Source organism: Macaca fascicularis, chromosome 4 (assembly GCF_037993035.2).
Source record: "Macaca fascicularis isolate 582-1 chromosome 4, T2T-MFA8v1.1".
Taxonomy (NCBI): domain Eukaryota; kingdom Metazoa; phylum Chordata; class Mammalia; order Primates; family Cercopithecidae; genus Macaca; species Macaca fascicularis.
This window is the reverse complement of record NC_088378.1, coordinates 35,147,178-35,169,518: the sequence shown is the minus strand read 5'-3', so window position 1 is coordinate 35,169,518 and position 22,341 is coordinate 35,147,178. Positions and strand designations below refer to the sequence as shown.

Below are 22,341 nucleotides of genomic sequence, written 5' to 3'. Positions count from 1 at the left end.
GAGAGGACCATGATAAGGCAGGAGATACAGGCAGCAGACCAGAACATGGAGGGTATTGTGGGCTACAGCAAGGACGGTGGATTTTATTTTGCCCAGGTGTTGGGGCAAAAAAGCAAATGCCTGGATTGGATCTGCCATTGGTGTTTCCCAGCCAGGTCAAACAGAAGGAGATAGGACAACTGAAAGAGCCACCAAGAAAGTGACATACCTTGAGGCCTTGTCTAGTGTGAGAATGAATACATCCATGCTGTCCTGGAAGAGGCCAAGCCTGGGTGAGGTTCCAGAGCATTAGTAGTAGTGGAAAGGAAGTAAATGGCAACTAGAACGGGAAGCTGTGGCGATAGCTGTAGCTGAGTTTAAGGTCTCAGAAATATGCTTATGAATGGCAGAGTGATGTATGGGTGTAGGATGCCAACGTCAAAGAAGTCAAGGGATTTTAAGAAAAGCAACAGCTGTGATGGCCGTAGTGGGAATGGAGTATTTATCATTAATAATAACAGCCACCATCTGTTTAACATTGTCTATGTGCCCAATACTGTGCTAAACACTTCGTATAGATTATCTCACTTTATTTTCAGAACAGTTACTATTATGCCCATTGTACAAATAAAGAAACGGAAGGACTGGGAGGTGAAGTAAATTGCTTGAAACCACTCAGCTGGTAACAGACTGCACAGGAACGCAAATGGTTCTGACTGACTCCAAAGCTCACTTTGTGCCAGCATGGCTGGACAGATTGTGCTCGTGCTACTGAAGGACACAAGCATTGCAATGTAAGCTATGAAACAAAATCCTCAAAATAGGATAGGAAATATTCAGATGACAGCAAAAAGAGAGGCAGAAGGTAACAAAACCAGGTAACATGAACCACCAATACGGAAAGGCCTTTGTGTGAGGATAGAACAGGGACAAAGCAACAGAGAGCAAAGAGAATGTAGACGATATCTCTGGGTCCTGTGGAATGTGGGATTGGGTGAAATGAGCAGCCTTCACCTAGAAGAAGCTGTGATTTCAATCAGATAAGAGCTGAGTTTCAGCTAAGGCAAGAAGAGGTATTCCTGGAAAATGTTTAGGGAGTCCGGTTGCTAATTTACAATGTAACAGACTAGCATAGTGATTAAGAGCACAGAATCTGGAATCAGACTGCTTGGGCTTGAGTCCTGGTTCCCCTACTCACTAACAAATTACTTAACTTCTTTGTGCCTCAGTTTCCCTGACAAACAGGAGTGATGACAATGGTCTTCCCATGGTTTGGATGTGGTTTGTCCCCACCAAAACTCATGTTGAAATCTGATTCCCAACATGGTAGTGCTGGACATGGAGCCTTGTGGGAGATGTTTGGGTCACAGGGGTGGATCCCTCATAAATAGATGAATGCCTTACATTAGGAGGATGTTTTCACTTTCATGGGACTGGGTTAGTTACTAAAGAGTACGCTCTTATAAAAGTGAATTAGGCTTCCTAGATTCTCTCTTGCTTCCTCTGTCGCCATGTGATCTCTTTGCACGCACCCACTCACTTTTCCACTTCTCTGCCATGTTTTGACCCAGCATGTGGTTCTCACCAGGAGCCAGCCAGTGCAGTGCTACGCTCTTGAACTTCCCAGCCTGCAAAATTGTCAGCTCAATAAATGTCTTTCCTTCATAAATTACCCAGCCTCAAGTATTCTGTTATAGCAACACAAAATGAACTAAGACAGCCCCTACCTCATGGATTTGTCAGAACGAAATTAATATTTAATAAGATAATTAGAATAATGCCTGGAACAAAGTCAATCCATTTAGAAAGTGTTTGATTGAAAATCAAGTAAATAAAAGAGGTGAGAATAAAAAGGAGTAAGACAGAGGTAAGAAAGGAGAGGAAGGATGGAGGAAGTGTGCTTGGAGGCAGACGCAAATAGAGGCAGGGTATGAAACTAAGGTTCAATGGTGCAGGTCTCAATGGTGCAGGACTGTGAAAGCAGTCATCCTAGTTGAGAAGACAAGCTGGTCTTCTAAATGAAGTGTGGCTAAGTTATTTTGATGTTTCTGAAGGAAGCCTAGCCCAAGCCATTAGGGGGACGGTTAGTGGGCTGCTGGGAAACCCACCAGCCAGTGGTGGTTAGAAGTCGAAGACTTCATGTAGTAATAGAGCACCCTAGAAGGGCCTAAAGATACCAGAAACTGAACAGATTCTTCACAAGGAGCAGAAAACACAGAATGTAGTCTGTCCATCATTTGGGGGAAATGACAGTCAAAATAAAAGAAAGCATAATGTTCAAAAGAACATTCTAAAAACCTTTCATTTTTTCTTGTATGACATAAATGTACTTAGAATCTTTTATCATGCTAACCAAGGGCACTTTTCTATTTAAAAAAGAAAGATTTGCAAGAACTATTATAATTCTAGTGGGCTAAATTTTTAGCAATCTCTCAATCTAACAAGCTTAACAAAATTACATATGGCTGAAAAAATGAATGAAATCACATATCCATTTCTATGCAAAAAGCTTTTCAGTGCAATTTCATCATTCATTATAAAATGTGGGAACATGCCATATAAATGCAAAATTTTCAGTATCTTCTTAATTCTATCAGCTACTGGGTAGTTCTAGGAAAGAAGGTGCTGTTTTATTCTGGAAAAAAAAAAAAAACAGGATCACTCAAGGTCAAGCTAGGAAGCTGAGACACAGCCTCTGATGCCACACACCTTACCTGCTCCCTCAAGTGGCTACCACCATAAGCCCACAGTACATGTGATGCAAAGAAGGGCTTGGTCTCTTTAGCTCACCAGCAGGTACCAAAAATAACTGTGAGTAACAGCATAATTTTAATGGTATAGGAAAAAAGAAATATCTTTTTCTCATCCATCCTATATTCATTGTTACAGAGAACTCTATAAAAAAGACAGATTAACAAGAGACAAGCATTCCAATTTATTTAACAGAAGCTTTATGTGACATAGGACATTTTATAAGAAAATAATGACCCAAATAAACATGTAAACCTGTGTATTTTTATGCTATGTTTGATGAAGAAGTGGATAGTTGTGGAGAAGTACAACTGAATTAAAAACTATGATTTAATGGTAATAAACTGGGGGAAACTTAGCAAGGCCTACTGACTCAGCTTCTCCTCTGTGACCCAGTGTCTTCAGAAAGGAGGATGTTCCACTCCTCCAGGCACAGAGAGAGCATATCTCAAATGTGGGTCCTACGACCTGCTTCAGGGAAGGGCAGCAGGGCAGAGGGTGACTTTCCTACTTCTGCTGTTTTCTCAAATTCCTTTAGCTTAAAATATTATGGAGTAGCATATCCTGACCCCCATTAATGGTAAAAGCCCATCAATTTAGACTCTACTAGTACAAAATGTCCAGTAATTTTCTTCAATTTTACACATTACAAATTCTAAATGACTATCCTGCCAATATTTAGTAACGAGTACAAAGAGTAGTGTCTGAAATTGGTTCCTTTTTTCATAAGAACTATGTAACACTTTAAGAATTTATTTTTTTAACTTGTAAATCTAAAAACTCTCTCAATGAAAATTAGGTAAATTGGACTACAGCTGAACCTTTGAACAACACAGGTTTGAACTAAGCAGGTCCACTTATATATGGATATTTTTCTTTTTTTATTATTATTATACTTTATGTTCCAGGGTACATGTGCACAACATGCAGGTTACATATGTATACATGTGCCATGTTGGTGCGCTGCACCCATTAACTCATCATTTACATTAGGTATATCTCCTAATGCTATCCCTCCCCCCTCCCCCTACCCCACAATAGGCCCCAGTGTGTGATGTTCCCCTTCCTGTGTCCAAGTGTTCTCATTGTTCAATTCCCACCTATGAATGAGAACACGCAGTGTTTAGTTTTCTGTTCTTGCGATAGTTTGCTGAGAATGATGGTTTCCAACTGCATCCATGTCCCTACAAAGGACATGAACTCATCCTTTTTTATGGCTGCATAGTATTTCATGGTGTATATGTGCCACATTTTCTTAATCCAGTCTGTCACTGATGGACATTTGGGTTGGTTCCAAGTCTTTGCTATTGTGAATAGTGCCGCAATGAACATATATGCGCATGTGTCTTTACAGCAGCATGATTTATAATCCTTTGGGTATATACTCAGTAATGGGATAGCTGGGTCAAATGGTATTTCTAGTTAGAGATCCTTGAGGAATCGACTCACTGTCTTCCACAATGCTTGAACTAGTTTACAGTTCCACCAACAGTGTAAAAGTGTTCCTATTTCTCCACATCCTCTCCAGCACCTGTTGTTTCCTGACTTTTTAATGATCACCATTCTAATTGGTGTAAGATGGTATCTCATTATGATTTTGATTTGCATTTCTCTGATGGCTAGTGACAATGAGCATTTTTTCATGTGTCTGTTGGCTGCATAAATGTCTTCTTTTGAGAAGTGTCTGTTCATGTCCTTTGCCCACTTTTTGATGGGGTTGTTTTTTTCTTGTAAATTTGTTTGAGTTCTTTGTAGGTTCTGGATATTAGCCTTTTGTCAGATGAGTAGATTGCAAAAATTTTCTCCCATTCTGTAGGTTGCCTGTTCACTCTCACGGTAGTTTCTTTTGCTGTGCAGAAACTCTTTAGTTTAATTAGATCCCATTTGTCAATGTTAGCTTTTGTTGCCATTGCTTTTGGTGTTTTAGGCATGAAGTCCTTGCCCATGCCTATGTCCTGAATGGTATTGCCTAGGTTTTCTTCTAGGGTTTTCATGGTTTTAGGTCTAACATTTAAGTCTCTAATCCATCTTGAATTAATTTTTGTATAAGGTGTAAGGAAGGGATCCAGTTTCAACTTTCTACTTATGGCTAGCCAGTTTTCCTAGCACCATTTATTAAATAGGGAATCCTTTCCCCATTTCTTGTTTTTGTCAGGTTTGTCAAAGATCAGATGGTTGTAGATGTGTGGTATTATTTCTGAGGTCTCTGTTCTGTTCCATTGGTCTATATCTCTGTTTTGGTACCAGTACCATGCTGTTTTGATTACTGTAGCCTTGTAGTATAGTTTGAAGTCAGGTAGCATGATGTCTCCAGCTTTGTTCTTTTGGCTTAGGATTGTCTTGGCTATCTTGGCTCTTTTTTGATTCCATACGAACTTTAAAGTATTTTTTTTCTAATTCTGTGAAGAAAGTCATTGGTAGCTTAATGGGGATGGTTTTGAATCTACAAATTACCTTGGGCAATATGGCCATTTTCATGGTATTGATTCTTCCTATCCATGAGCATGGAATGTTCTTCCATTTGTTTGTGTCCTTTTATTTCATTGAGCAGTGGTTTGTAGTTCTCCTTGAAGAGGTCCTTAACATCCCTTGTAAGTTGGATTCCTAGGTATTTTATTCTCTTTGAAGCAGTTGTGAATGGGAGTTCACAATCTGACTTCCTCTTTTCCTAATTGAATACCCTTGATTTCTTTCTCTTGCCTGATTGCCCTGGCCAGAAGTTCCAACAATATGTTGAACAGGAGTGGTGAGAGAGGGCATCCCTGTCTTGTCCCAGTTTTCAAGGGGAATGCTTCCAGTTTTCCCCATTCAGTATGATATTGGCTGTGGGTTTGTCATAAATAGCTCTTTTTATTTTGAGATACGTTCCATCAATACCGAGTTTATTGAGACTTTTTAGCATGAAGGGCTGTTGAATTTTTTCAAAGGCTTTTTCTGCATTTATTGAGATAATCATGTGGTTTTTGTCTTTGGTTCTGTTTATATGCTGGATTACGTTTATTGATTCGCGTATATGGAACCAACCTTGCATCCCAGGGATGAAGCCCACTTGATTATGGTAGATAAGCTTTTTGATGTGCTGCTGGATTCAGTTTGCCAGTATTTTATTGAGGATTTTTGCATGGATGTTCATCAGGGATACTGGTCTAAAATTCTCTTTTTTTTGTTGTTGTGTCTCTGCCAGGCTTTGGTATCAGGATGATGTTGGCCTCATAAAATGAGTTAAGGAGGATTCCCTCTTTTTCTTATTTTTTTACTTTTTTTATTTTTTTATTATTTTTATTATTTTTATTATTATTATTATTATACTTTAAGTTCTAGGGTACATGTGCATAATGTGCAGGTTTGTTACATATGTATACTTGTGCCATGTTGGTGTGCTGCACCCATCACCTTGTCAGCACCCATCAACTCGTCATTTACATCAGGTATAACTCCCAATGCAATCCCTCCCCCCTCCCCCCTCCCCATGATAGGCCCCGGTGTATGATGTTCCCCTTCCCGAGTCCAAGTGATCTCATTGTCAGTTCCCACCTATGAGTGAGAACATGCGGTGTTTGGTTTTCTGTTCTTGTGATAGTTTGCTAAGAATGATGGTTTCCAGCTGCATCCATGTCCCTACAAAGAACACAAACTCATCCTTTTTTATGGCTGCATAGTATTCCATGGTGTATATGTGCCACATTTTCTTAATCCAGTCTGTCACTGATGGACATTTGGGTTGGTTCCAAGTCTTTGCTATTGTGAATAGTGCCACAATAAACATACGTGTGCATGTGTCTTTATAGCAGCATGATTCATAATCCTTTGGGTATATACCCAGTAATGGGATGGCTGGGTCATATGGTACATCTAGTTCTAGATCTTTGAGGAATCGCCATACTGTTTTCCATAATGGTTGAACTAGTTTACAATCCCACCAACAGTGTAAAAGTGTTCCTATTTCTCCACATCCTCTCCAGCACCTGTTGTTTCCTGACTTTTTAATGATTGCCATTCTAACTGGTGTGAGATGGTATCTCATTGTGGTTTTGATTTGCATTTCTCTGATGGCCAGTGATGATGAGCATTTTTTCATGTGTCTGTTGGCTGTATGAATGTCTTCTTTTGAGAAATGTCTGTTCATATCCTTTGCCCACTTTTTGATGGGGTTGTTTGTTTTTTTCTTGTAAATTTGTTTGAGTTCTTTGTAGGTTCTGGATATTAGCCCTTTGTCAGATGAGTAGATTGCAAAAATTTTCTCCCATTCTGTAGGTTGCCTGTTCACTCTGATGGTAGTTTCTTTTGCTATGCAGAAGCTCTTTAGTTTAATTAGATCCCATTTGTCAATTTTGGCTTTTGCTGCCGTTGCTTTTGGTGTTTTAGACATGAAGTCTTTGCCCATGCCTATGTCCTGAATGGTACTACCTAGGTTTTCCTCTAGGATTTTTATGGTATTAGGTCTAACATTTAAGTCTCTACTCCATCTTGAATTAATTTTCGTATAAGGAGTAAGGAAAGGATCCAGTTTCAGCTTTCTATTTACGGCTAGCCAATTTTCCCAGCACCATTTATTAAATAGGAAATCCTTTCCCCATTTCTTGTTTCTCTCAGGTTTCTCAAAGATCAGATGGCTGTAGATGTGTGGTATTATTTCTGAGGACTCTGTTCTGTTCCATTGGTCTATATCTCTGTTTTGGTACCAGTACCATGCTGTTTTGGTTACTGTAGCCTTGTAGTATAGTTTGAAGTCAGGTAGCGTGATGCCTCCAGCTTTGTTCTTTTGACTTAGGATTGTCTTGGAGATGCGGGCTCTTTTTTGGTTCCATATGAACTTTAAAGCAGTTTTTTCCAATTCTGTGAAGAAACTCGTTGGTAGCTTGATGGGGATGGCATTGAATCTATAAATTACCTTGGGCAGTATGGCCATTTTCACGATATTGATTCTTCCTATCCATGAGCATGGTATGTTCTTCCATTTGTTTGTGTCCTCTTTTATTTCACTGAGCAGTGGTTTGTAGTTCTCCTTGAAGAGGTCCTTTACATCCCTTGTAAGTTGGATTCCTAGGTATTTCATTCTCTTTGAAGCAATTGTGAATGGAAGTTCATTCCTGATTTGGCTCTCTGTTTGTCTGTTACTGGTGTATAAGAATGCTTGTGATTTTTGCACATTAATTTTGTATCCTGAGACTTTGCTGAAGTTGCTTATCAGCTTAAGGAGATTTTGGGCTGAGACAATGGGGTTTTCTAAATATACAATCATGTCATCTACAAACAGGGACAATTTGACTTCTTCTTTTCCTAACTGAATACCCTTGATTTCTTTCTCTTGCCTGATTGCCCTAGCCAGAACTTCCAACACTATGTTGAATAGGAGTGGTGAGAGAGGGCATCCCTGTCTTGTGCCAGTTTTCAAAGGGAATTTTTCCAGTTTTTGCCCATTCAGTATGATATTGGCTGTGGGTTTGTCATAGATAGCTCTTATTATTTTGAGGTACGTTCCATCAATACCGAATTTATTGAGCATTTTTAGCATGAAGGGCTGTTGAATTTTGTCAAAAGCCTTTTCTGCATCTATTGAGATAATCATGTGGTTCTTGTCTTTGGTTCTGTTTATATGCTGGATTATGTTTATTGATTTGCGAATGTTGAACCAGCCTTGCATCCCAGGGATGAAGCCCACTTGATCATGGTGGATAAGCTTTTTGATGTGTTGCTGAATCCGGTTTGCCAGCACTTATTGAGGATTTTTGCATCGATGTTCATCAGGGATATTGGTCTAAAATTCTCTTTTTTTGTTGTGTCTCTGCCAGGCTTTGGTATCAGGATGACGCTGGCCTCATAAAATGAGTTAGGGAGGATTCCCTCTTTTTCTATTGATTGGAATAGTTTCAGAAGGAATGGTACCAACTCCTCCTTGTACCTCTGGTAGAATTCAGCTGTGAATCCATCTGGTCCTGGACTTTTTTTGGTTGGTAGGCTATTAATTATTGCCTCAATTTCAGAGCCTGCTATTGGTCTATTCAGGGATTCAACTTCTTCCTGGTTTAGTCTTGGAAGAGTGTAAGTGTCCAGGAAATTATCCATTTCTTCTAGATTTTCCAGTTTATTTGGGTAGAGGTGTTTATAGTATTCTCTGATGGTAGTTTGTATTTCTGTGGGGTCGGTGGTGATATCCCCTTTATCATTTTTAATTGCGTCGATTTGATTCTTCTCTCTTTTCTTCTTTATTAGTCTTGCTAGTGGTCTGTCAATTTTGTTGATCTTTTCAAAAAACCAACTCCTGGATTCATTGATTTTTTGGAGGGTTTTTTGTGTCTCTATCTCCTTCAGTTCTGCTCTGATCTTAGTTATTTCTTGCCTTCTGCTAGCTTTCGAATGTGTTTCCTCTTGCTTCTCTAGTTCTTTTAATTGCGATGTTAGAGTGTCAATTTTAGATCTTTCCTGCTTTCTCTTGTGGGCATTTAGTGCTATAAATTTCCCTCTACACACTGCTTTAAATGTGTCCCAGAGATTCTGGTATGTTGTATCTTTGTTCTCATTGGTTTCAAAGAACATCTTTATTTCTGCCTTCATTTCGTTATGTACCCAGTAGTCATTCAGGAGCAGGTTGTTCAGTTTCCATGTAGTTGAGCGGTTTTGATTGAGTTTCTTAGTCCTGAGTTGTAGTTTGATTGCACTGTGGTCTGAGAGACAGTTTGTTATAATTTCTGTTCTTGTACATTTGCTGAGGAGTGCTTTACTTCCAATTACGTGGTCGATTTTGGAGTAAGTACGATGTGGTGCTGAGAAGAATGTATATTCTGTTGATTTGGGGTGGAGAGTTCTATAGATGTCTATTAGGTCTGCTTGCTGCAGAGATGAGTTCAATTCCTGGATATCCTTGTTAACTTTCTGTCTCGTTGATCTGTCTAATGTTGACAGTGGAGTGTTGAAGTCTCCCATTATTATTGTATGGGAGTCTAAGTCTCTTTGTAAGTCTCTAAGGACTTGCTTGATGAATCTGGGTGCTCCTGTATTGGGTGCATATATATTTAGGATAGTTAGCTCTTCCTGTTGAATTGATCCCTTTACCATTATGTAATGGCCTTCTTTGTCTCTTTTGATCTTTGATGGTTTAAAGTCTGTTTTATCAGAGACTAGTATTGCAACCCCCGCTTTTTTTTGTTCTCCATTTGCTTGGTAAATCTTCCTCCATCCCTTTATTTTGAGCCTATGTATGTCTCTGCGTGTGAGATGGGTCTCCTGAATACAGCAGACTGATGGGTCTTGACTCTTTATCCAGTTTGCCAGTCTGTGTCTTTTAATTGGAGCATTTAGTCCATTTACATTTAAGGTTAAGATTGTTATGTGTGAACTTGATCCTGCCATTATGATATTAACTGGTTATTTTGCTCGTTAGTTGATGCAGTTTCTTCCTTGCCTCGATGGTCTTTACATTTTGGCATGTTTTTGCAATGGCTGGTACCGGTTGTTCCTTTCCATGTTGAGTGATTCCTTCAGGGTCTCTTGTAAGGCAGGCCTAGTGGTGACAAAATCTCTAAGCATTTGCTTATCTGTAAAGGATTTTATTTCTCCTTCACTTATGAAACTTAGTTTGGCTGGATATGAAATTCTGGGTTTAAAATTCTTTTCTTTAAGAATGTTGAATATTGGCCCCCACTCTCTTCTGGCTTGGAGAGTTTCTGCCGAGAGATCTGCTGTTAGTCTGATGGGCTTCCCTTTGTGGGTAACCCGACCTTTCTCTCTGGCTGCCCTTAAGATTTTTTCCTTCATTTCAACTTTGGTGAATCTGGCAATTATGTGTCTTGGAGTTGCTCTTCTCGAGGAGTATCTTTGTGGCGTTCTCTGTATTTCCTGGATTTGAATGTTGGCCTGCCCTACTAGGTTGGGGAAGTTCTCCTGGATGATATCCTGAAGAGTGTTTTCCAACTTGGTTCCATTTTCCCCCTCACTTTCAGGCACCCCAATCAGACGTAGATTTGGTCTTTTTACATAATCCCATACTTCTTGCAGGCTTTGTTCATTTCTTTTTCTTCTTTTTTCTTTTGGTTTCTCTTCTCGCTTCATTTCATTCATTTGATCCTCAATCGCAGATACTCTTTCTTCCAGTTGATCGAGTCGGTTACTGAAGCTTGTGCATTTGTCACGTATTTCTCATGTCATGGTTTTCATCTCTTTCATTTCGTTTATGACCTTCTCTGCATTAATTACTCTAGCCATCAATTCTTCCACTTTTTTTTCAAGATTTTTAGTTTCTTTGCGCTGGGTACGTAATTCCTCCTTTAGCTCTGAGAAATTTGATGGACTGAAGCCTTCTTCTCTCATCTCGTCAAAGTCATTCTCCGTCCAGCTTTGATCCGTTGCTGGCGATGAGCTGCGCTCCTTTGCCGGGGGAGATGTGCTCTTATTTTTTGAATTTCCAGCTTTTCTGCCCTGCTTTTTCCCCATCTTTGTGGTTTTATCTGCCTCTGGTCTTTGATGATGGTGATGTACTGATGGGGTTTTGGTGTAGGTGTCCTTCCTGTTTGATAGTTTTCCTTCTAACAGTCAGGACCCTCAGCTGTAGGTCTGTTGGAGATTGCTTGAGGTCCACTCCAGACCCTGTTTGCCTGGGTATCAGCAGCAGAGGCTGCAGAAGATAGAATATTTCTGAACAGCGAGTGTACCTGTCTGATTCTTGCTTTGGAAGCTTCCTCTCAGGGGTGTACTCCACCATGTGAGGTGTGGGGTGTCAGACTGCCCCTAGTGGGGGATGTCTCCCAGTTAGGCTACTCAGGGGTCAGGGACCCACTTGAGCAGGGAGTCTGTCCCTTCTCAGATCTCAGCCTCCGTTTTGGGAGATCCACTGCTCTCTTCAAAGCTGTCAGACAGAGTCGTTTGCGTCTGCAGAGTTTTCTGCTGTGTTTGTTATTGTTTACTGTGCCCTGTCCCCAGAGGTGGAGTCTACAGAGACAGGCAGGTTTCCTTGAGCTGCTGTGAGCTCCACCCAGTTCGAGCTTCCCAGCGGCTTTGTTTACCTACTTAAGCCTCAGCAATGGCGGGCGCCCCTCCCCCAGCCTCGCTGCTGCCTTGCCGGTAGATCACAGACTGCTGTGCTAGCAATGAGGGAGGCTCCGTGGGTGTGGGACCCTCCCGGCCAGGTGTGGGATATGATCTCCTGGTGTGCCTGTTTGCTTAAAGCGCAGTATTGGGGTGGGAGTTACCCGATTTTCCAGGTGTTGTGTGTCTCAGTTCCCCTGGCTAGGAAAAGGGATTCCCTTCCCCCTTGCGCTTCCCAGGTGAGGCAATGCCTCGCCCTGCTTCAGCTCTGGCTGGTCGGGCTGCAGCAGCTGACCAGCACCGATCGTCCGGCACTCCCCAGTGAGATGAACCCAGTACCTCAGTTGAAAATGCAGAAATCACCGGTCTTCTGTGTCGCTCGCGCTGGGAGTTGGAGACTGGAGCTGTTCCTATTCGGCCATCTTCTAGAATTACTTTCTTTACAAATTTTCCTGCTTTACAGTAAGTCAGACTAGCTCTGTCTCCATTATTTTGAATGAACAAAATTTTAATATTCCTGTGTAGGCATATACATACAATTTATTACAAAGTTTTAAGAAACTTTGGTCAATGGAATATATTCTTCTGAAAGTTGGAATATATCATTTGACCAAACAGCTTATAAAATATGATGCAAAAACAAATATTAAATCAGTTTACTGATACTGTTGCATTGAAGTAATACTAATCCTAAGGCATTCTTTCTTTGAGATGGGGTCTCCCTCTGTTGCCCAGACTAGAGTGTAGTGGCACAATCATACCTCACTGTAACCTCCAGCCCCTGAGCTCACGTAATCCTTCTACCTCCGTCTGCTGAGTGGCTGGGATTACAGGCACAAGCCACTGTCCCCAGCCTGAGGCATTCTTTTAAAAATATATCTAAAGAAGCAAAATATTGACAAGAATTCCATGTGCTGAACATTCTGAATATCTGAACACTATGTAAATAGAGGCTATATCTAAACTTCAATGCCTGACACAGTACGTCCCCAATAATTAATAAATACATGTTGCTTCAGTAAGTGAATAAAGTTTTCCATGTATATTCAAATATTTAGGTTTCTCATAAAAGTGCATAAAAATTATAATCAAAAACAACAGTACAATACACACGTAAAAGATTAAAAGCAAGTATAACAGCGATTATATGAGGGGAAAGAATGCTTTTCTCCCTCCAGCTTCTATTTGTTATAATGCTTTGTTGAAACTTTTGAAAACACATAAATATTTTTAATCAACAGTACCCAATACCTCTGGAATCAAGAGAAGAATTACAAGAGCAGTAATAACAAACCAATATCTTCGGGCTTATATTCATATTAAAGCTGGTGAGACTTCACATTCCTCAGCACACAATGGATCTTTCATCAATATTGGAAAATGCCTTTGTGAGAATATTTGCAAAGAATGGATGGAATCTCAACGTTGCAAGCACCCAGTGAATTATTTAAAAGAACAATAGATGGATGACTAATTAGAAATGTTTCTTGAGTGCAGAGATGTTTATATTACCAAAGAAAAGCTCTAAGTCTAGCATTTTTTCCAGAGCAGCCAGGAAGAAAAGATTAAGCTTAACTGTGGGCATCAGTCCCAAATGATTTGCCCAGGAAGAAAAGATTAACTGTGGGCATTGGTCCCAAATGATGTGCCCTCAAAACAATTAGAGTTGCCTTCTCGTTGGCCAACTAATGATTTTAAGTACTCCTTGACTTGTAAATACTGCTTATTTGTTTGGATGCTTATTTACACGTTTTGCTTCACCCTATCCCTAAAAATAGGACTTAAGATAAGTCCAAAGAAGTGTACACTATAGTAAGTAAATTTAAAATAAAGAAAATGAGACAAAGGGAAACTAAAACTGTAAAGAAAACATGAAGCCAGGTATGAGATAAGTGCACAAAAAGAATAACGTATTCTAAATTCTAAATTCTAAATCCTATATTCTAAATTGAAGTACACAAGAAACTAGATTCTAAGTTTTCAAGTAACTAATTCTAACCCAAAGACAAAAGTTAAATGTTCAACATTCATTAGGTAAAAAACAGCATGTTCAAAAGAAATAGCCCCCATATTAAAATTAAAAAGAATTTTTTCTTTTTTTTTTTTTGAGATGGAGTCTCGCTCTGTCGCCTTGGTTGGAGTACAGGGGCACGATCTTGGCTCACTGCAACCTCTGCCTCCTGGGTTCAAGTGATTCTCCTGCCTCAACCTCTTGAGTAGCTGGGACTACAGGGGTGTGCCATCACACCCTGCTAATTTTTTGTATTTTTAGTGGAGACGGGGTTTCACCATATTGGCCAGGCTGATCTCGAGTACTGGTCACCCCTGACCTCGTGATCTGCTCACTTCAGCCTCCCAAAGTGCTGGGATTACTGGCATGAGCTGCCACGCCCAGCCAAAAAGAATTTTTTCTAATCAACTCATGTTATTTAACAAGATATAATCAACATTTTTAATACTTAAACACAGAGAATTTCCATAAACCTTTTTCTTATAAAATCATCAAATAATGCCAAAAGAATTACAGTAAAAGCAATTCTGTAATATCAGTTCTACAAAGTTTTACACAATTTTGTCTAAGTATCTATGCAATTTTTTTGATGGTCTGGCTTAGTCTAGAAATGTATTTCTCAGTGAGAGGAGATGCTCTTGTAACAAACAGAAAAAGAAAGGAGGGGCTGGGCACAGTGGTTCATGCCTGCAATCCCAACACTTTACAAGGCTGAGGCAGGACAACTGCTTGAGGCCAAGAGTTCAAGACCAGTCTTGGCAACATAGCGAGACCCCAACTCTTTAAAAAAAAAAAAATTAGCTGGCCATGGTGGCGCACACTTGTAGTCCCAACTACCCAAGAAGCTGAGGCAGGAGGATCGCTTGAGCCTAGGAGCTCAAGGCTGCAGTGAGTCACGATTGCACCACTGCACTCCAGCCTGGGTGACAGAGCAAGACTCTGTCTTTACAAAAGGAAAAGGGAAAAGTATTATGATAAACATACCTAGTAAAGATGGAATAGTCAAAATATTTCCTCCATAGAAGTCTTGCATATCCTTTAGTTGACTTATTCCTACGTCTCTACTGTTCTTGTTATTAAAAATTGTGCCTCTTAAAAAAATAATTATTTATAGTTTTTTGTATACTGATCATGTACCTAGGGACTTCACTGAAGCTGTAAGTTTCTCCTATGAAACCTAATAATCTATCTTCCTCTTGATTTTAAAACTTCTAGCTATCATTTGTTTTTCTTTGTGACGTCAACGAGCGAAGTTTCTACATACTCTCTATTAACCAGAAAGCTCCTCAATTCATAAAATCCAATATACTGCTCTCTGATCACACCTCCTGATTTTCCTTTCTCACTCTTGAACTTCTATTAACTCTCTTCTTCAGTCCTATTACTCTATTCTCCTTCCAAATATTAGTCCCATCCAGACTTCACTGCCTTCTCTTAATGTACGTCCAATAATGATCACATCAAACATTCTGCCACTCTCTTGACAGTCATGTTCCTTTGTCTTTTTACCACACCTACCATACAAGTGCTCAAGTATGGATTAATTCAGTTTCCCCTCTCCATTCCCATAGCTAAATCCTAGAATAGTACTTGAGAAGATCACAAATTAGTACCATTACAAATTTTTGCACTCATCCCAAATGCACCTTCTGCACTGCTCTGCAACCCATTACATGCTGCTTATTAAACTTTCCCCTTCCATTTCCCTTGGTCACCATTCTAAACTTTCACCACTCTCCTCATGCCCTTATTTTATCTTCACTGCTCCCTTTAGCATATGAATCTCATTTGATGATATCTATAGATTTGCAATTTATACTTCAGTAACACTAAACTACTTGTAGGTCCCTAAATAGAACTTGATTTATTTGCATATGCTGTTCCCTCTACCCAGAATACACTCCTCCCATTTGTTCAACCAGAAAACCTGTATTTACACTTCAAATGTTAACTCAAATGCTATTTCTCCTATGAAATCTTCCTCAATCCAGCCCCCTTCTCCTGTGTGCCCACTATACTCTGTGCCTCTGCCTCTCATTACAAAAATTATTATTATTACTATATTGCACTGCAATTGCTTGCCTGTTTGTTTCTGCACAAGGCTATAAGCTCCTTAGACAAAAAGGATCTTTTTTTTAATTTTTTTTATTTTTTCAGTTTTCTATCCCAAGTATCTAGCTGGCACCGGCTAACTGCATGCTAAAGGAATGAATTATTCCTACTAAAGTATAATTCCTTGGGCCCAACATTATGTAGAAGAAATGAAATTTAGAGGTAATAAATTTATAAAAACCTTAGCTAAAACGAATGTGGCTGTGTCACTAATAACAATAGTGAATTTCACATTTGCAACCCAATTGAAATGCTGTTATGTAAAATGTATTTCAAATATATAACAGAAATCTTCTACTAAAAAGATAACTAAACAGCTCTACTTCTGATACATCTGAATGGATAATGAACTCAGTGAACTTAAACCATGTACCAGACAGCACAACTGACACTACACTAAATGTCATTCTAACAATTAATCTGAATGATAATCCAGCCGTATATAAACATTGACATTCACAAAAATATTTATCACAAATATCTCAAGAACACAAAAGAAAAACCAGCAATGAAACCTGATCCTCACTCCCTGCCAAACATACACTTTAAAATAGGCAATTATTAAACAGCAAAGAGGCAATGTAACATTAAGCGAAAAGGATGTCCCAATAGATCACATACAACACGATGCCCTTTGTATTAAGTTAAAACCAACTAAAATGAAAATGCAAATACTTTGGGAAAATAAAAGGAAGTAAACACTGACTTCAGGATGATAGTGAACTTAATTGGAGGAAGGCAAAAGGATGCATTACTGAAAGGACAATACGGTTAGATTACTACCAAAGTACTAGCTTCTGTTTGGGGTGGTAGATTCCCAGGTAATTATTACACTGCTTTTTAAGAGATAGAGAGAGAGAGAAGGGTAGATACATAAAGAAAAGGAGGGATGGAGGCAAGAAGAGAGGGAAGAGGAGGCAGAGAAAGAAAACAGTAGAAGGAATAATAGATAGAAAGAAAAAAAACAGAGCATGGACCAATGATGCAAGCGTGTTATGAACTACGGATTACTGAACCTGCAATTAGATGACATGACATGAAATGATGTGAAAATAAAAATTTCTCACAGCATGTAGGCTAATACCCAACCTACTATCTCTGGATCAAACTGAAGTCACTCAACCAGGTTATGATTTTTTCTGCTTCCAATTCCCTGACACTTTCAATTGTGCTGCACAAAGCAATATGTTCTCCAACACATGTGAGGTCTTCTGCTAACACCAATGGGCCTTCTGCTCAGAGAGTAGTCCCTCCAGGGGAGTGGGTGGAGGGGAGCGGCATAAATGGAAACCTTGCTGATTCACCAACTGGCTCTCTGGAATGGGAATGACAACTCCTACAAGCCTTTGAATAGGCAACCAGTGACTCCTATTCATTGATTCAGTACTTACCAAGTGCCTGCTACTGTATGCCAAATGTTGTGATAAGCACTGAAATCCTTCAGACTTATGATTGGGACAGTCCTAAAAAATACTTGAGTCTAGTCCATCATCTTTCAAAATTAAAAAATGTCAAGTCTCTATTACAAAATTGAAAAATATTGCTTCTCCAACAGACAAGATTTCATATGAGTATGTTGCTGTTTTACCTGCTATCTCCAAAAGTGAGTTTATATGATCCCCTTCTGCCAGCTTCACAAATCCAACCTGATTTCCAAAAGTGCCAATCCCTTGAAAGGGCAAAGTCAAATGTTTTCCTTGGAGGAGTTCTTCTATGAATGGTTTCAATTCCAAAAGAGCATCAATACCACTAGTAAGAAATAATACATTTTTCAGTAACACATTAAGTAATAAAATATACAAAACCAAATAAGAAACAAAGTACCAGTTTTAGAAAGATGAATTCATTTTGATATTTGTACTAATTATTTTAAGGCTCAAAATACCTTCTAAATCTAAACTTTATGATTAAAACTGATAGACAGTTTTAAACAAAAACTATGGAAGAAGTAAAGAAATCTTTACCTAATTATAATTGCTATTAAAGACATGAAAATAGACACTATTTTACAGTTTACCAAAAAATGTTTAACCAAGTGAAATATGAACAACTCAAAAAATTACTGAAAATATATCCCAAAAAACCGAGTACCTACAAGAGATTACATTAGATTACATTACCTTACATTAGATGTCAATTTCTAGATTCTTGATGAAAGTACTAACACTTTTACAGTACATACTATTTGTGAGGCACTCTAATAAAAGTTAAAACACACTATCTCTTAAAATGCAACAGTCTCTATAATTAGATAATTTGCTATACTTAGACTCAAATAAAATACAACTTTAATTATATTCCCCAATTGTAACTGTAAGTTTGCCATATATACTTTAGCTATTTAGCCTATGCAATTATACGGCCGCTCTGTGTTGGAAGTGCTATATCTTTTCCTCTTCTCTCTTCTTCTTTCTTCTTCTTCTTCTTCATTTTTTTCTCTGTCTCTCTTTCTCTCTCTCTCTTTCTGTCTCTTTCTCTCTTCTTTTTTTCAGACAGGTTCTCTGTCTGTCACCCAGGCTGGAGTGCAGTGGTGGGATCACAGCTGACTGAAGCCTTGACCTCCTGGGCTTAGGTGATCCTCCTGCCTCAGCCTCCTGAGTAGCTGGAATACACAGGTGTATGCCAACATGCCTCATTATTTTTTTTAAATTATTTATAGAGAGGTTCCCCTGTGCTGCGAAAGCTGGTCTCAAACTCCTGGGCTCAAGTGATGCTCCCGCCTTGGCCTCCCAAATTGCTGGGATTACAGGTGTGAGCCACTGTGTAAAAGCCACTGCCACACTTTTTTCTGCCACTACAGAAAAGCCACTGCCACACTTTTCTTAATAAAAACAAATGTCTGCTATATTACTGAATTGGACATTACAAGATTTTTGATATTTGGAAAATTAGAATTACTTCTATCTTGAAGAGATTTTGGTATAGGTACTTTGAGAAAAAAATGAAATCTCACTAGAGGGCAGCAATTACTTAAAAAAGAACTAAGCACATTCATCCAGGGCTTTAAAACACCCTTCCAGTGGATTGCCATTCGTTTAAATTATTTTGATCAGTGATTTGTTCAGCCAGGTGTTTGAAAAAATCAGCATTTTTCTTGATCTTTCATATTTCTAAATTAGTCTTCAGGTAAAGTTTTTAACTGATTTTCATCTATGACTTCAATACTCAGTCTCATGTCTCTGAAACATTATATAGCTATAAGTATGGTACATTTCTCATTGTACCTCCAAATCCAGTTTAAATTCACTATTACCTAACTGTAGTTATGTTCATCCAAACAGTGCACATACTTTTAAGTCAGTATTTTCCTTCACTGTGTGCTATGAATTAAAGCATGTGATAACAGAACAGCTACTCCTGGCTCATTTATAAGTTGGGGGAATTCAAGATATTTGTTTTAAATGAAACTATATGTTAAACCAGACCATGAGAAAGGTTAACACTTTTCAGAGACAGTGAATTCTATGTCGTTATTCTTTAAAGAAATATAGATTATCTAAATTCAGTCCATTTTTCCAGTTCTCTAGTAGTATAAATCAGTAAATATGTGCCAATAAGATGCCACTGATTCACACAGTAAGAAGGAATCAGTGTCTACTGGGAGTATCACTAATATTCGAATTATTTTAAATAGAATATGTTTTCAAGAGGGGCTTACAAAAGGCTCCTTTAAGGTAAAGTAAGTAAAAAGTAAATGCATATAAGAAACAAAATTCTCAAACTGGAGTTCAGACCCAAAGGTTGTATTTCAAACAAAGACAGGACACCTATCTTTTCAAATCAGCAGCCGGGCTTGGCCTAATACATTTTTATTCCTTTCTTCTACACTATAAGGACACAAAGGAGTTTAGGTGACATCTACCTCAAGAAATTAATGATTTTTTTTTAAAGTATCTGCACATTCCATATCCAATCCATCGATCGGTATACTATTAAACAACTAAAACTTGATATTAGACTTTGAAAATTAGGAATCAATACAGGACAAGAAACGGACAATCTAGATGTCTAACATATTATACAGTATAGGATAAAAAGTTAAAAATTAGAGACTTTTAATAAATCATTCACATAAACAATGTCTTCCCAGAAACCTCATCAATTCCATTCTAGCTGCCCCAAAGTGAGGTCACACCTTGAACCTGCCCATCACTTAAAAGTTGATACCTCTGCCCCTCCAAAATGGGTGTGGACCCAATCCAATCAGCTAAAGGGCCTTAATAGAAAAGACTGGAGTCCCCCAAGAAGGAATTCTGTCCCCAGACTGACTAAGGTCTTGAGACATCAACTCCCCTTCCGGACTGCCATGCAGATTCCAGACTTCTCCCTCAATCATGGGAGACAATTCTTTAAAATAAATCTCTCTACATAAAGATATACATGTCTGCACAGACAGATATAGATAGATCTCTACATAGATACTCTCCTATTGGTGCTGTTTCTCTGTAGAATCCTGACCATTCTAACACACACAGAGCATGACTCCCTTCTCCCTTTCATTTTGCATAGCATCTTCTTTGGATTCTCTTCTTTCAAGAGCACCAGAGAACTGCTTTTTTCTTCTGATTGGCAAAGTGATCAAAGTCAGGCAAGTAAAATCTCCCCTCCTCTCTGTCCTCGCAGGATGCTCAAGGCTACTTTGGGTACATCAGCTCGGGACAGATCATAAGATTGACCTCTAAAGACATGAGGTTCTACTCTTTAAAAGACATAACTACAATAATCATAATGGGTTGGATATTTTGAGTTATTAATTTGTTTCATCTTATCCTTTTTTATTTTACCTTTTCCTCAACCCCTTCCTAATTTAAGCCTTGCTCCTCATTCCCTCAGGAGATATAGCTGTTAAAGTAGATAACAAAAGCAACCTGCAATTCATCCTGGCTTTGGTTTTCCATAGATCTTAGGCTTGAACTTAACACAGTGAGCTATATAGGAGGTAACAGAGGAAAGGAAAATCTAAGTACAGATAAGAGTGTCCCAGAAAATTGGGGGAAGAACAAGGTTTCTTTCAGATTGGAAAGCAGTAATCAATGACTTGTCTTCAACTTTTATGGCAGAACCCTGGCATGGGGGCGGTGGCGGTAGGTAGAGTACAGTGATTCTAAAATGACTAAGGTGAAACTGAAATTGTCCAGTGGCCTAGTAAAATGGCAGCTCTCATAGCTAATAATAGAGTGCCTACTATGTGCCAGGCCCTAGGCAAAGAGCTCTTGCATGTATTGGTACTATTATTGTCTCCATTTACTTAGAAAGTACATGATTTGCCCAAAGCGAGGCAGATAATAAGAGGTGGTTGCGCCATGATTCCAGAATATGTATCTAAAGTTTTAACCTAAATGGTCAAGTCCAGAGTGCTGATAATATGAGCATGGACAAAACGATTACATAACCAAGGGCTACCACTTGATAACCATAACAGAGTTTAAAAGTTTAGATTAAAAAGAATATTTATATACTTTACTCTGTATATTAACTATTAACTGGAATAAATTGTATAGAGACTACTTCTTTAAATTTAGAATGTCTCTTTGGGTTCTGCTGTGCTTACTCATATTAAAGTAATAATTTGGAAAATTATATTTAAGAAAAATATATTACTCACATGTTTACTTCATCTTCATTTAATAATTGCATCACCAGCAGGGTAATATGAAAGGAACCATCGCTGACCATTGCTTTGGCCAGTCGCTCATCTTGTTGTATTATTGCATTTTGCACGATCTTAATTCCTTTTATAATCTAATAACACATACACACATATAAAAAAAATTCCAGTGATTAGGTAAGCAAAATCTCTTTATGGTAAAATGTAAAATCAAGAAGAAAAATAAGCAACAACCAAAATTAGAACAACACTAAGATTCTTCAACCAAATGAATGCTTAACTGTCTGCTTGTTCTCAAACAGATAGTTGACTTGGACAGCTTAAAAGGATGTGTAAGATTTAAAGCATGATGATTGTCTATCTTAAGAGTACTGAACCCAACACCTTTATTATGAAGATCAGATTGCTATCTGACTGGAAAAACCTCTCAATGGCTCTGCATCTTTTCAGAAATTTGTCCTTGGAACACCCAATATGACTCAATAACTATGATCTTTCCTAAGAATAAGGCTTTATTCTTGCCACAGAAAGGTCAAGCCAGCAGACAACATTCCATTTCTGTTGGAAGCAATAATTATTTGTCTCCAAGTGAATGTGTCTGTGAACCCATTCCTCATGGCCTTTAAGATATTTTATGACAGCAATAATTTCAGTAGAAATGACTACTGTCATTTTTCCAGACCTGTGAGGAGGGTCATTACCATGAAGAGTTGTAAAGAAGTCCAAATGCACAGGTTAGAAGAACAGAATCTGCATCCAGAAATCCCCACAGACCTGGTCCATCATCTCCCTTCCTCTCTCAGCACCTGCTCCTCTGAAACAGGGAGAGGAATGATGCATCTTCCCTCCTCCACTTCCA

At 38.7% G+C, this 22,341-nt stretch overlaps 1 protein-coding gene across 8 annotated transcripts in view; it reads right to left on the bottom strand.

Annotated features, from left to right (window-relative positions):
• AKAP7 (A-kinase anchoring protein 7) overlaps positions 1–22,341 on the bottom strand; it is a 151,047-nt gene that overhangs the window by 102,066 nt on the left and 26,640 nt on the right. For all 8 annotated transcript variants that reach the window (XR_012433437.1, XR_012433438.1, XM_065543407.2 and 5 more), the window contains 2 exons: positions 21,480–21,616; positions 17,463–17,623 (listed from right to left, as the gene is read on the bottom strand). Coding sequence is in view for 6 of the 8 variants with exons in the window: in XM_065543407.2 (XP_065399479.1) it covers positions 17,463–17,623; positions 21,480–21,616 (298 nt within the window). In the remaining 2 variants the exon portion in view is untranslated. The remainder of the gene's footprint in view (positions 1–17,462; positions 17,624–21,479; positions 21,617–22,341) is intronic.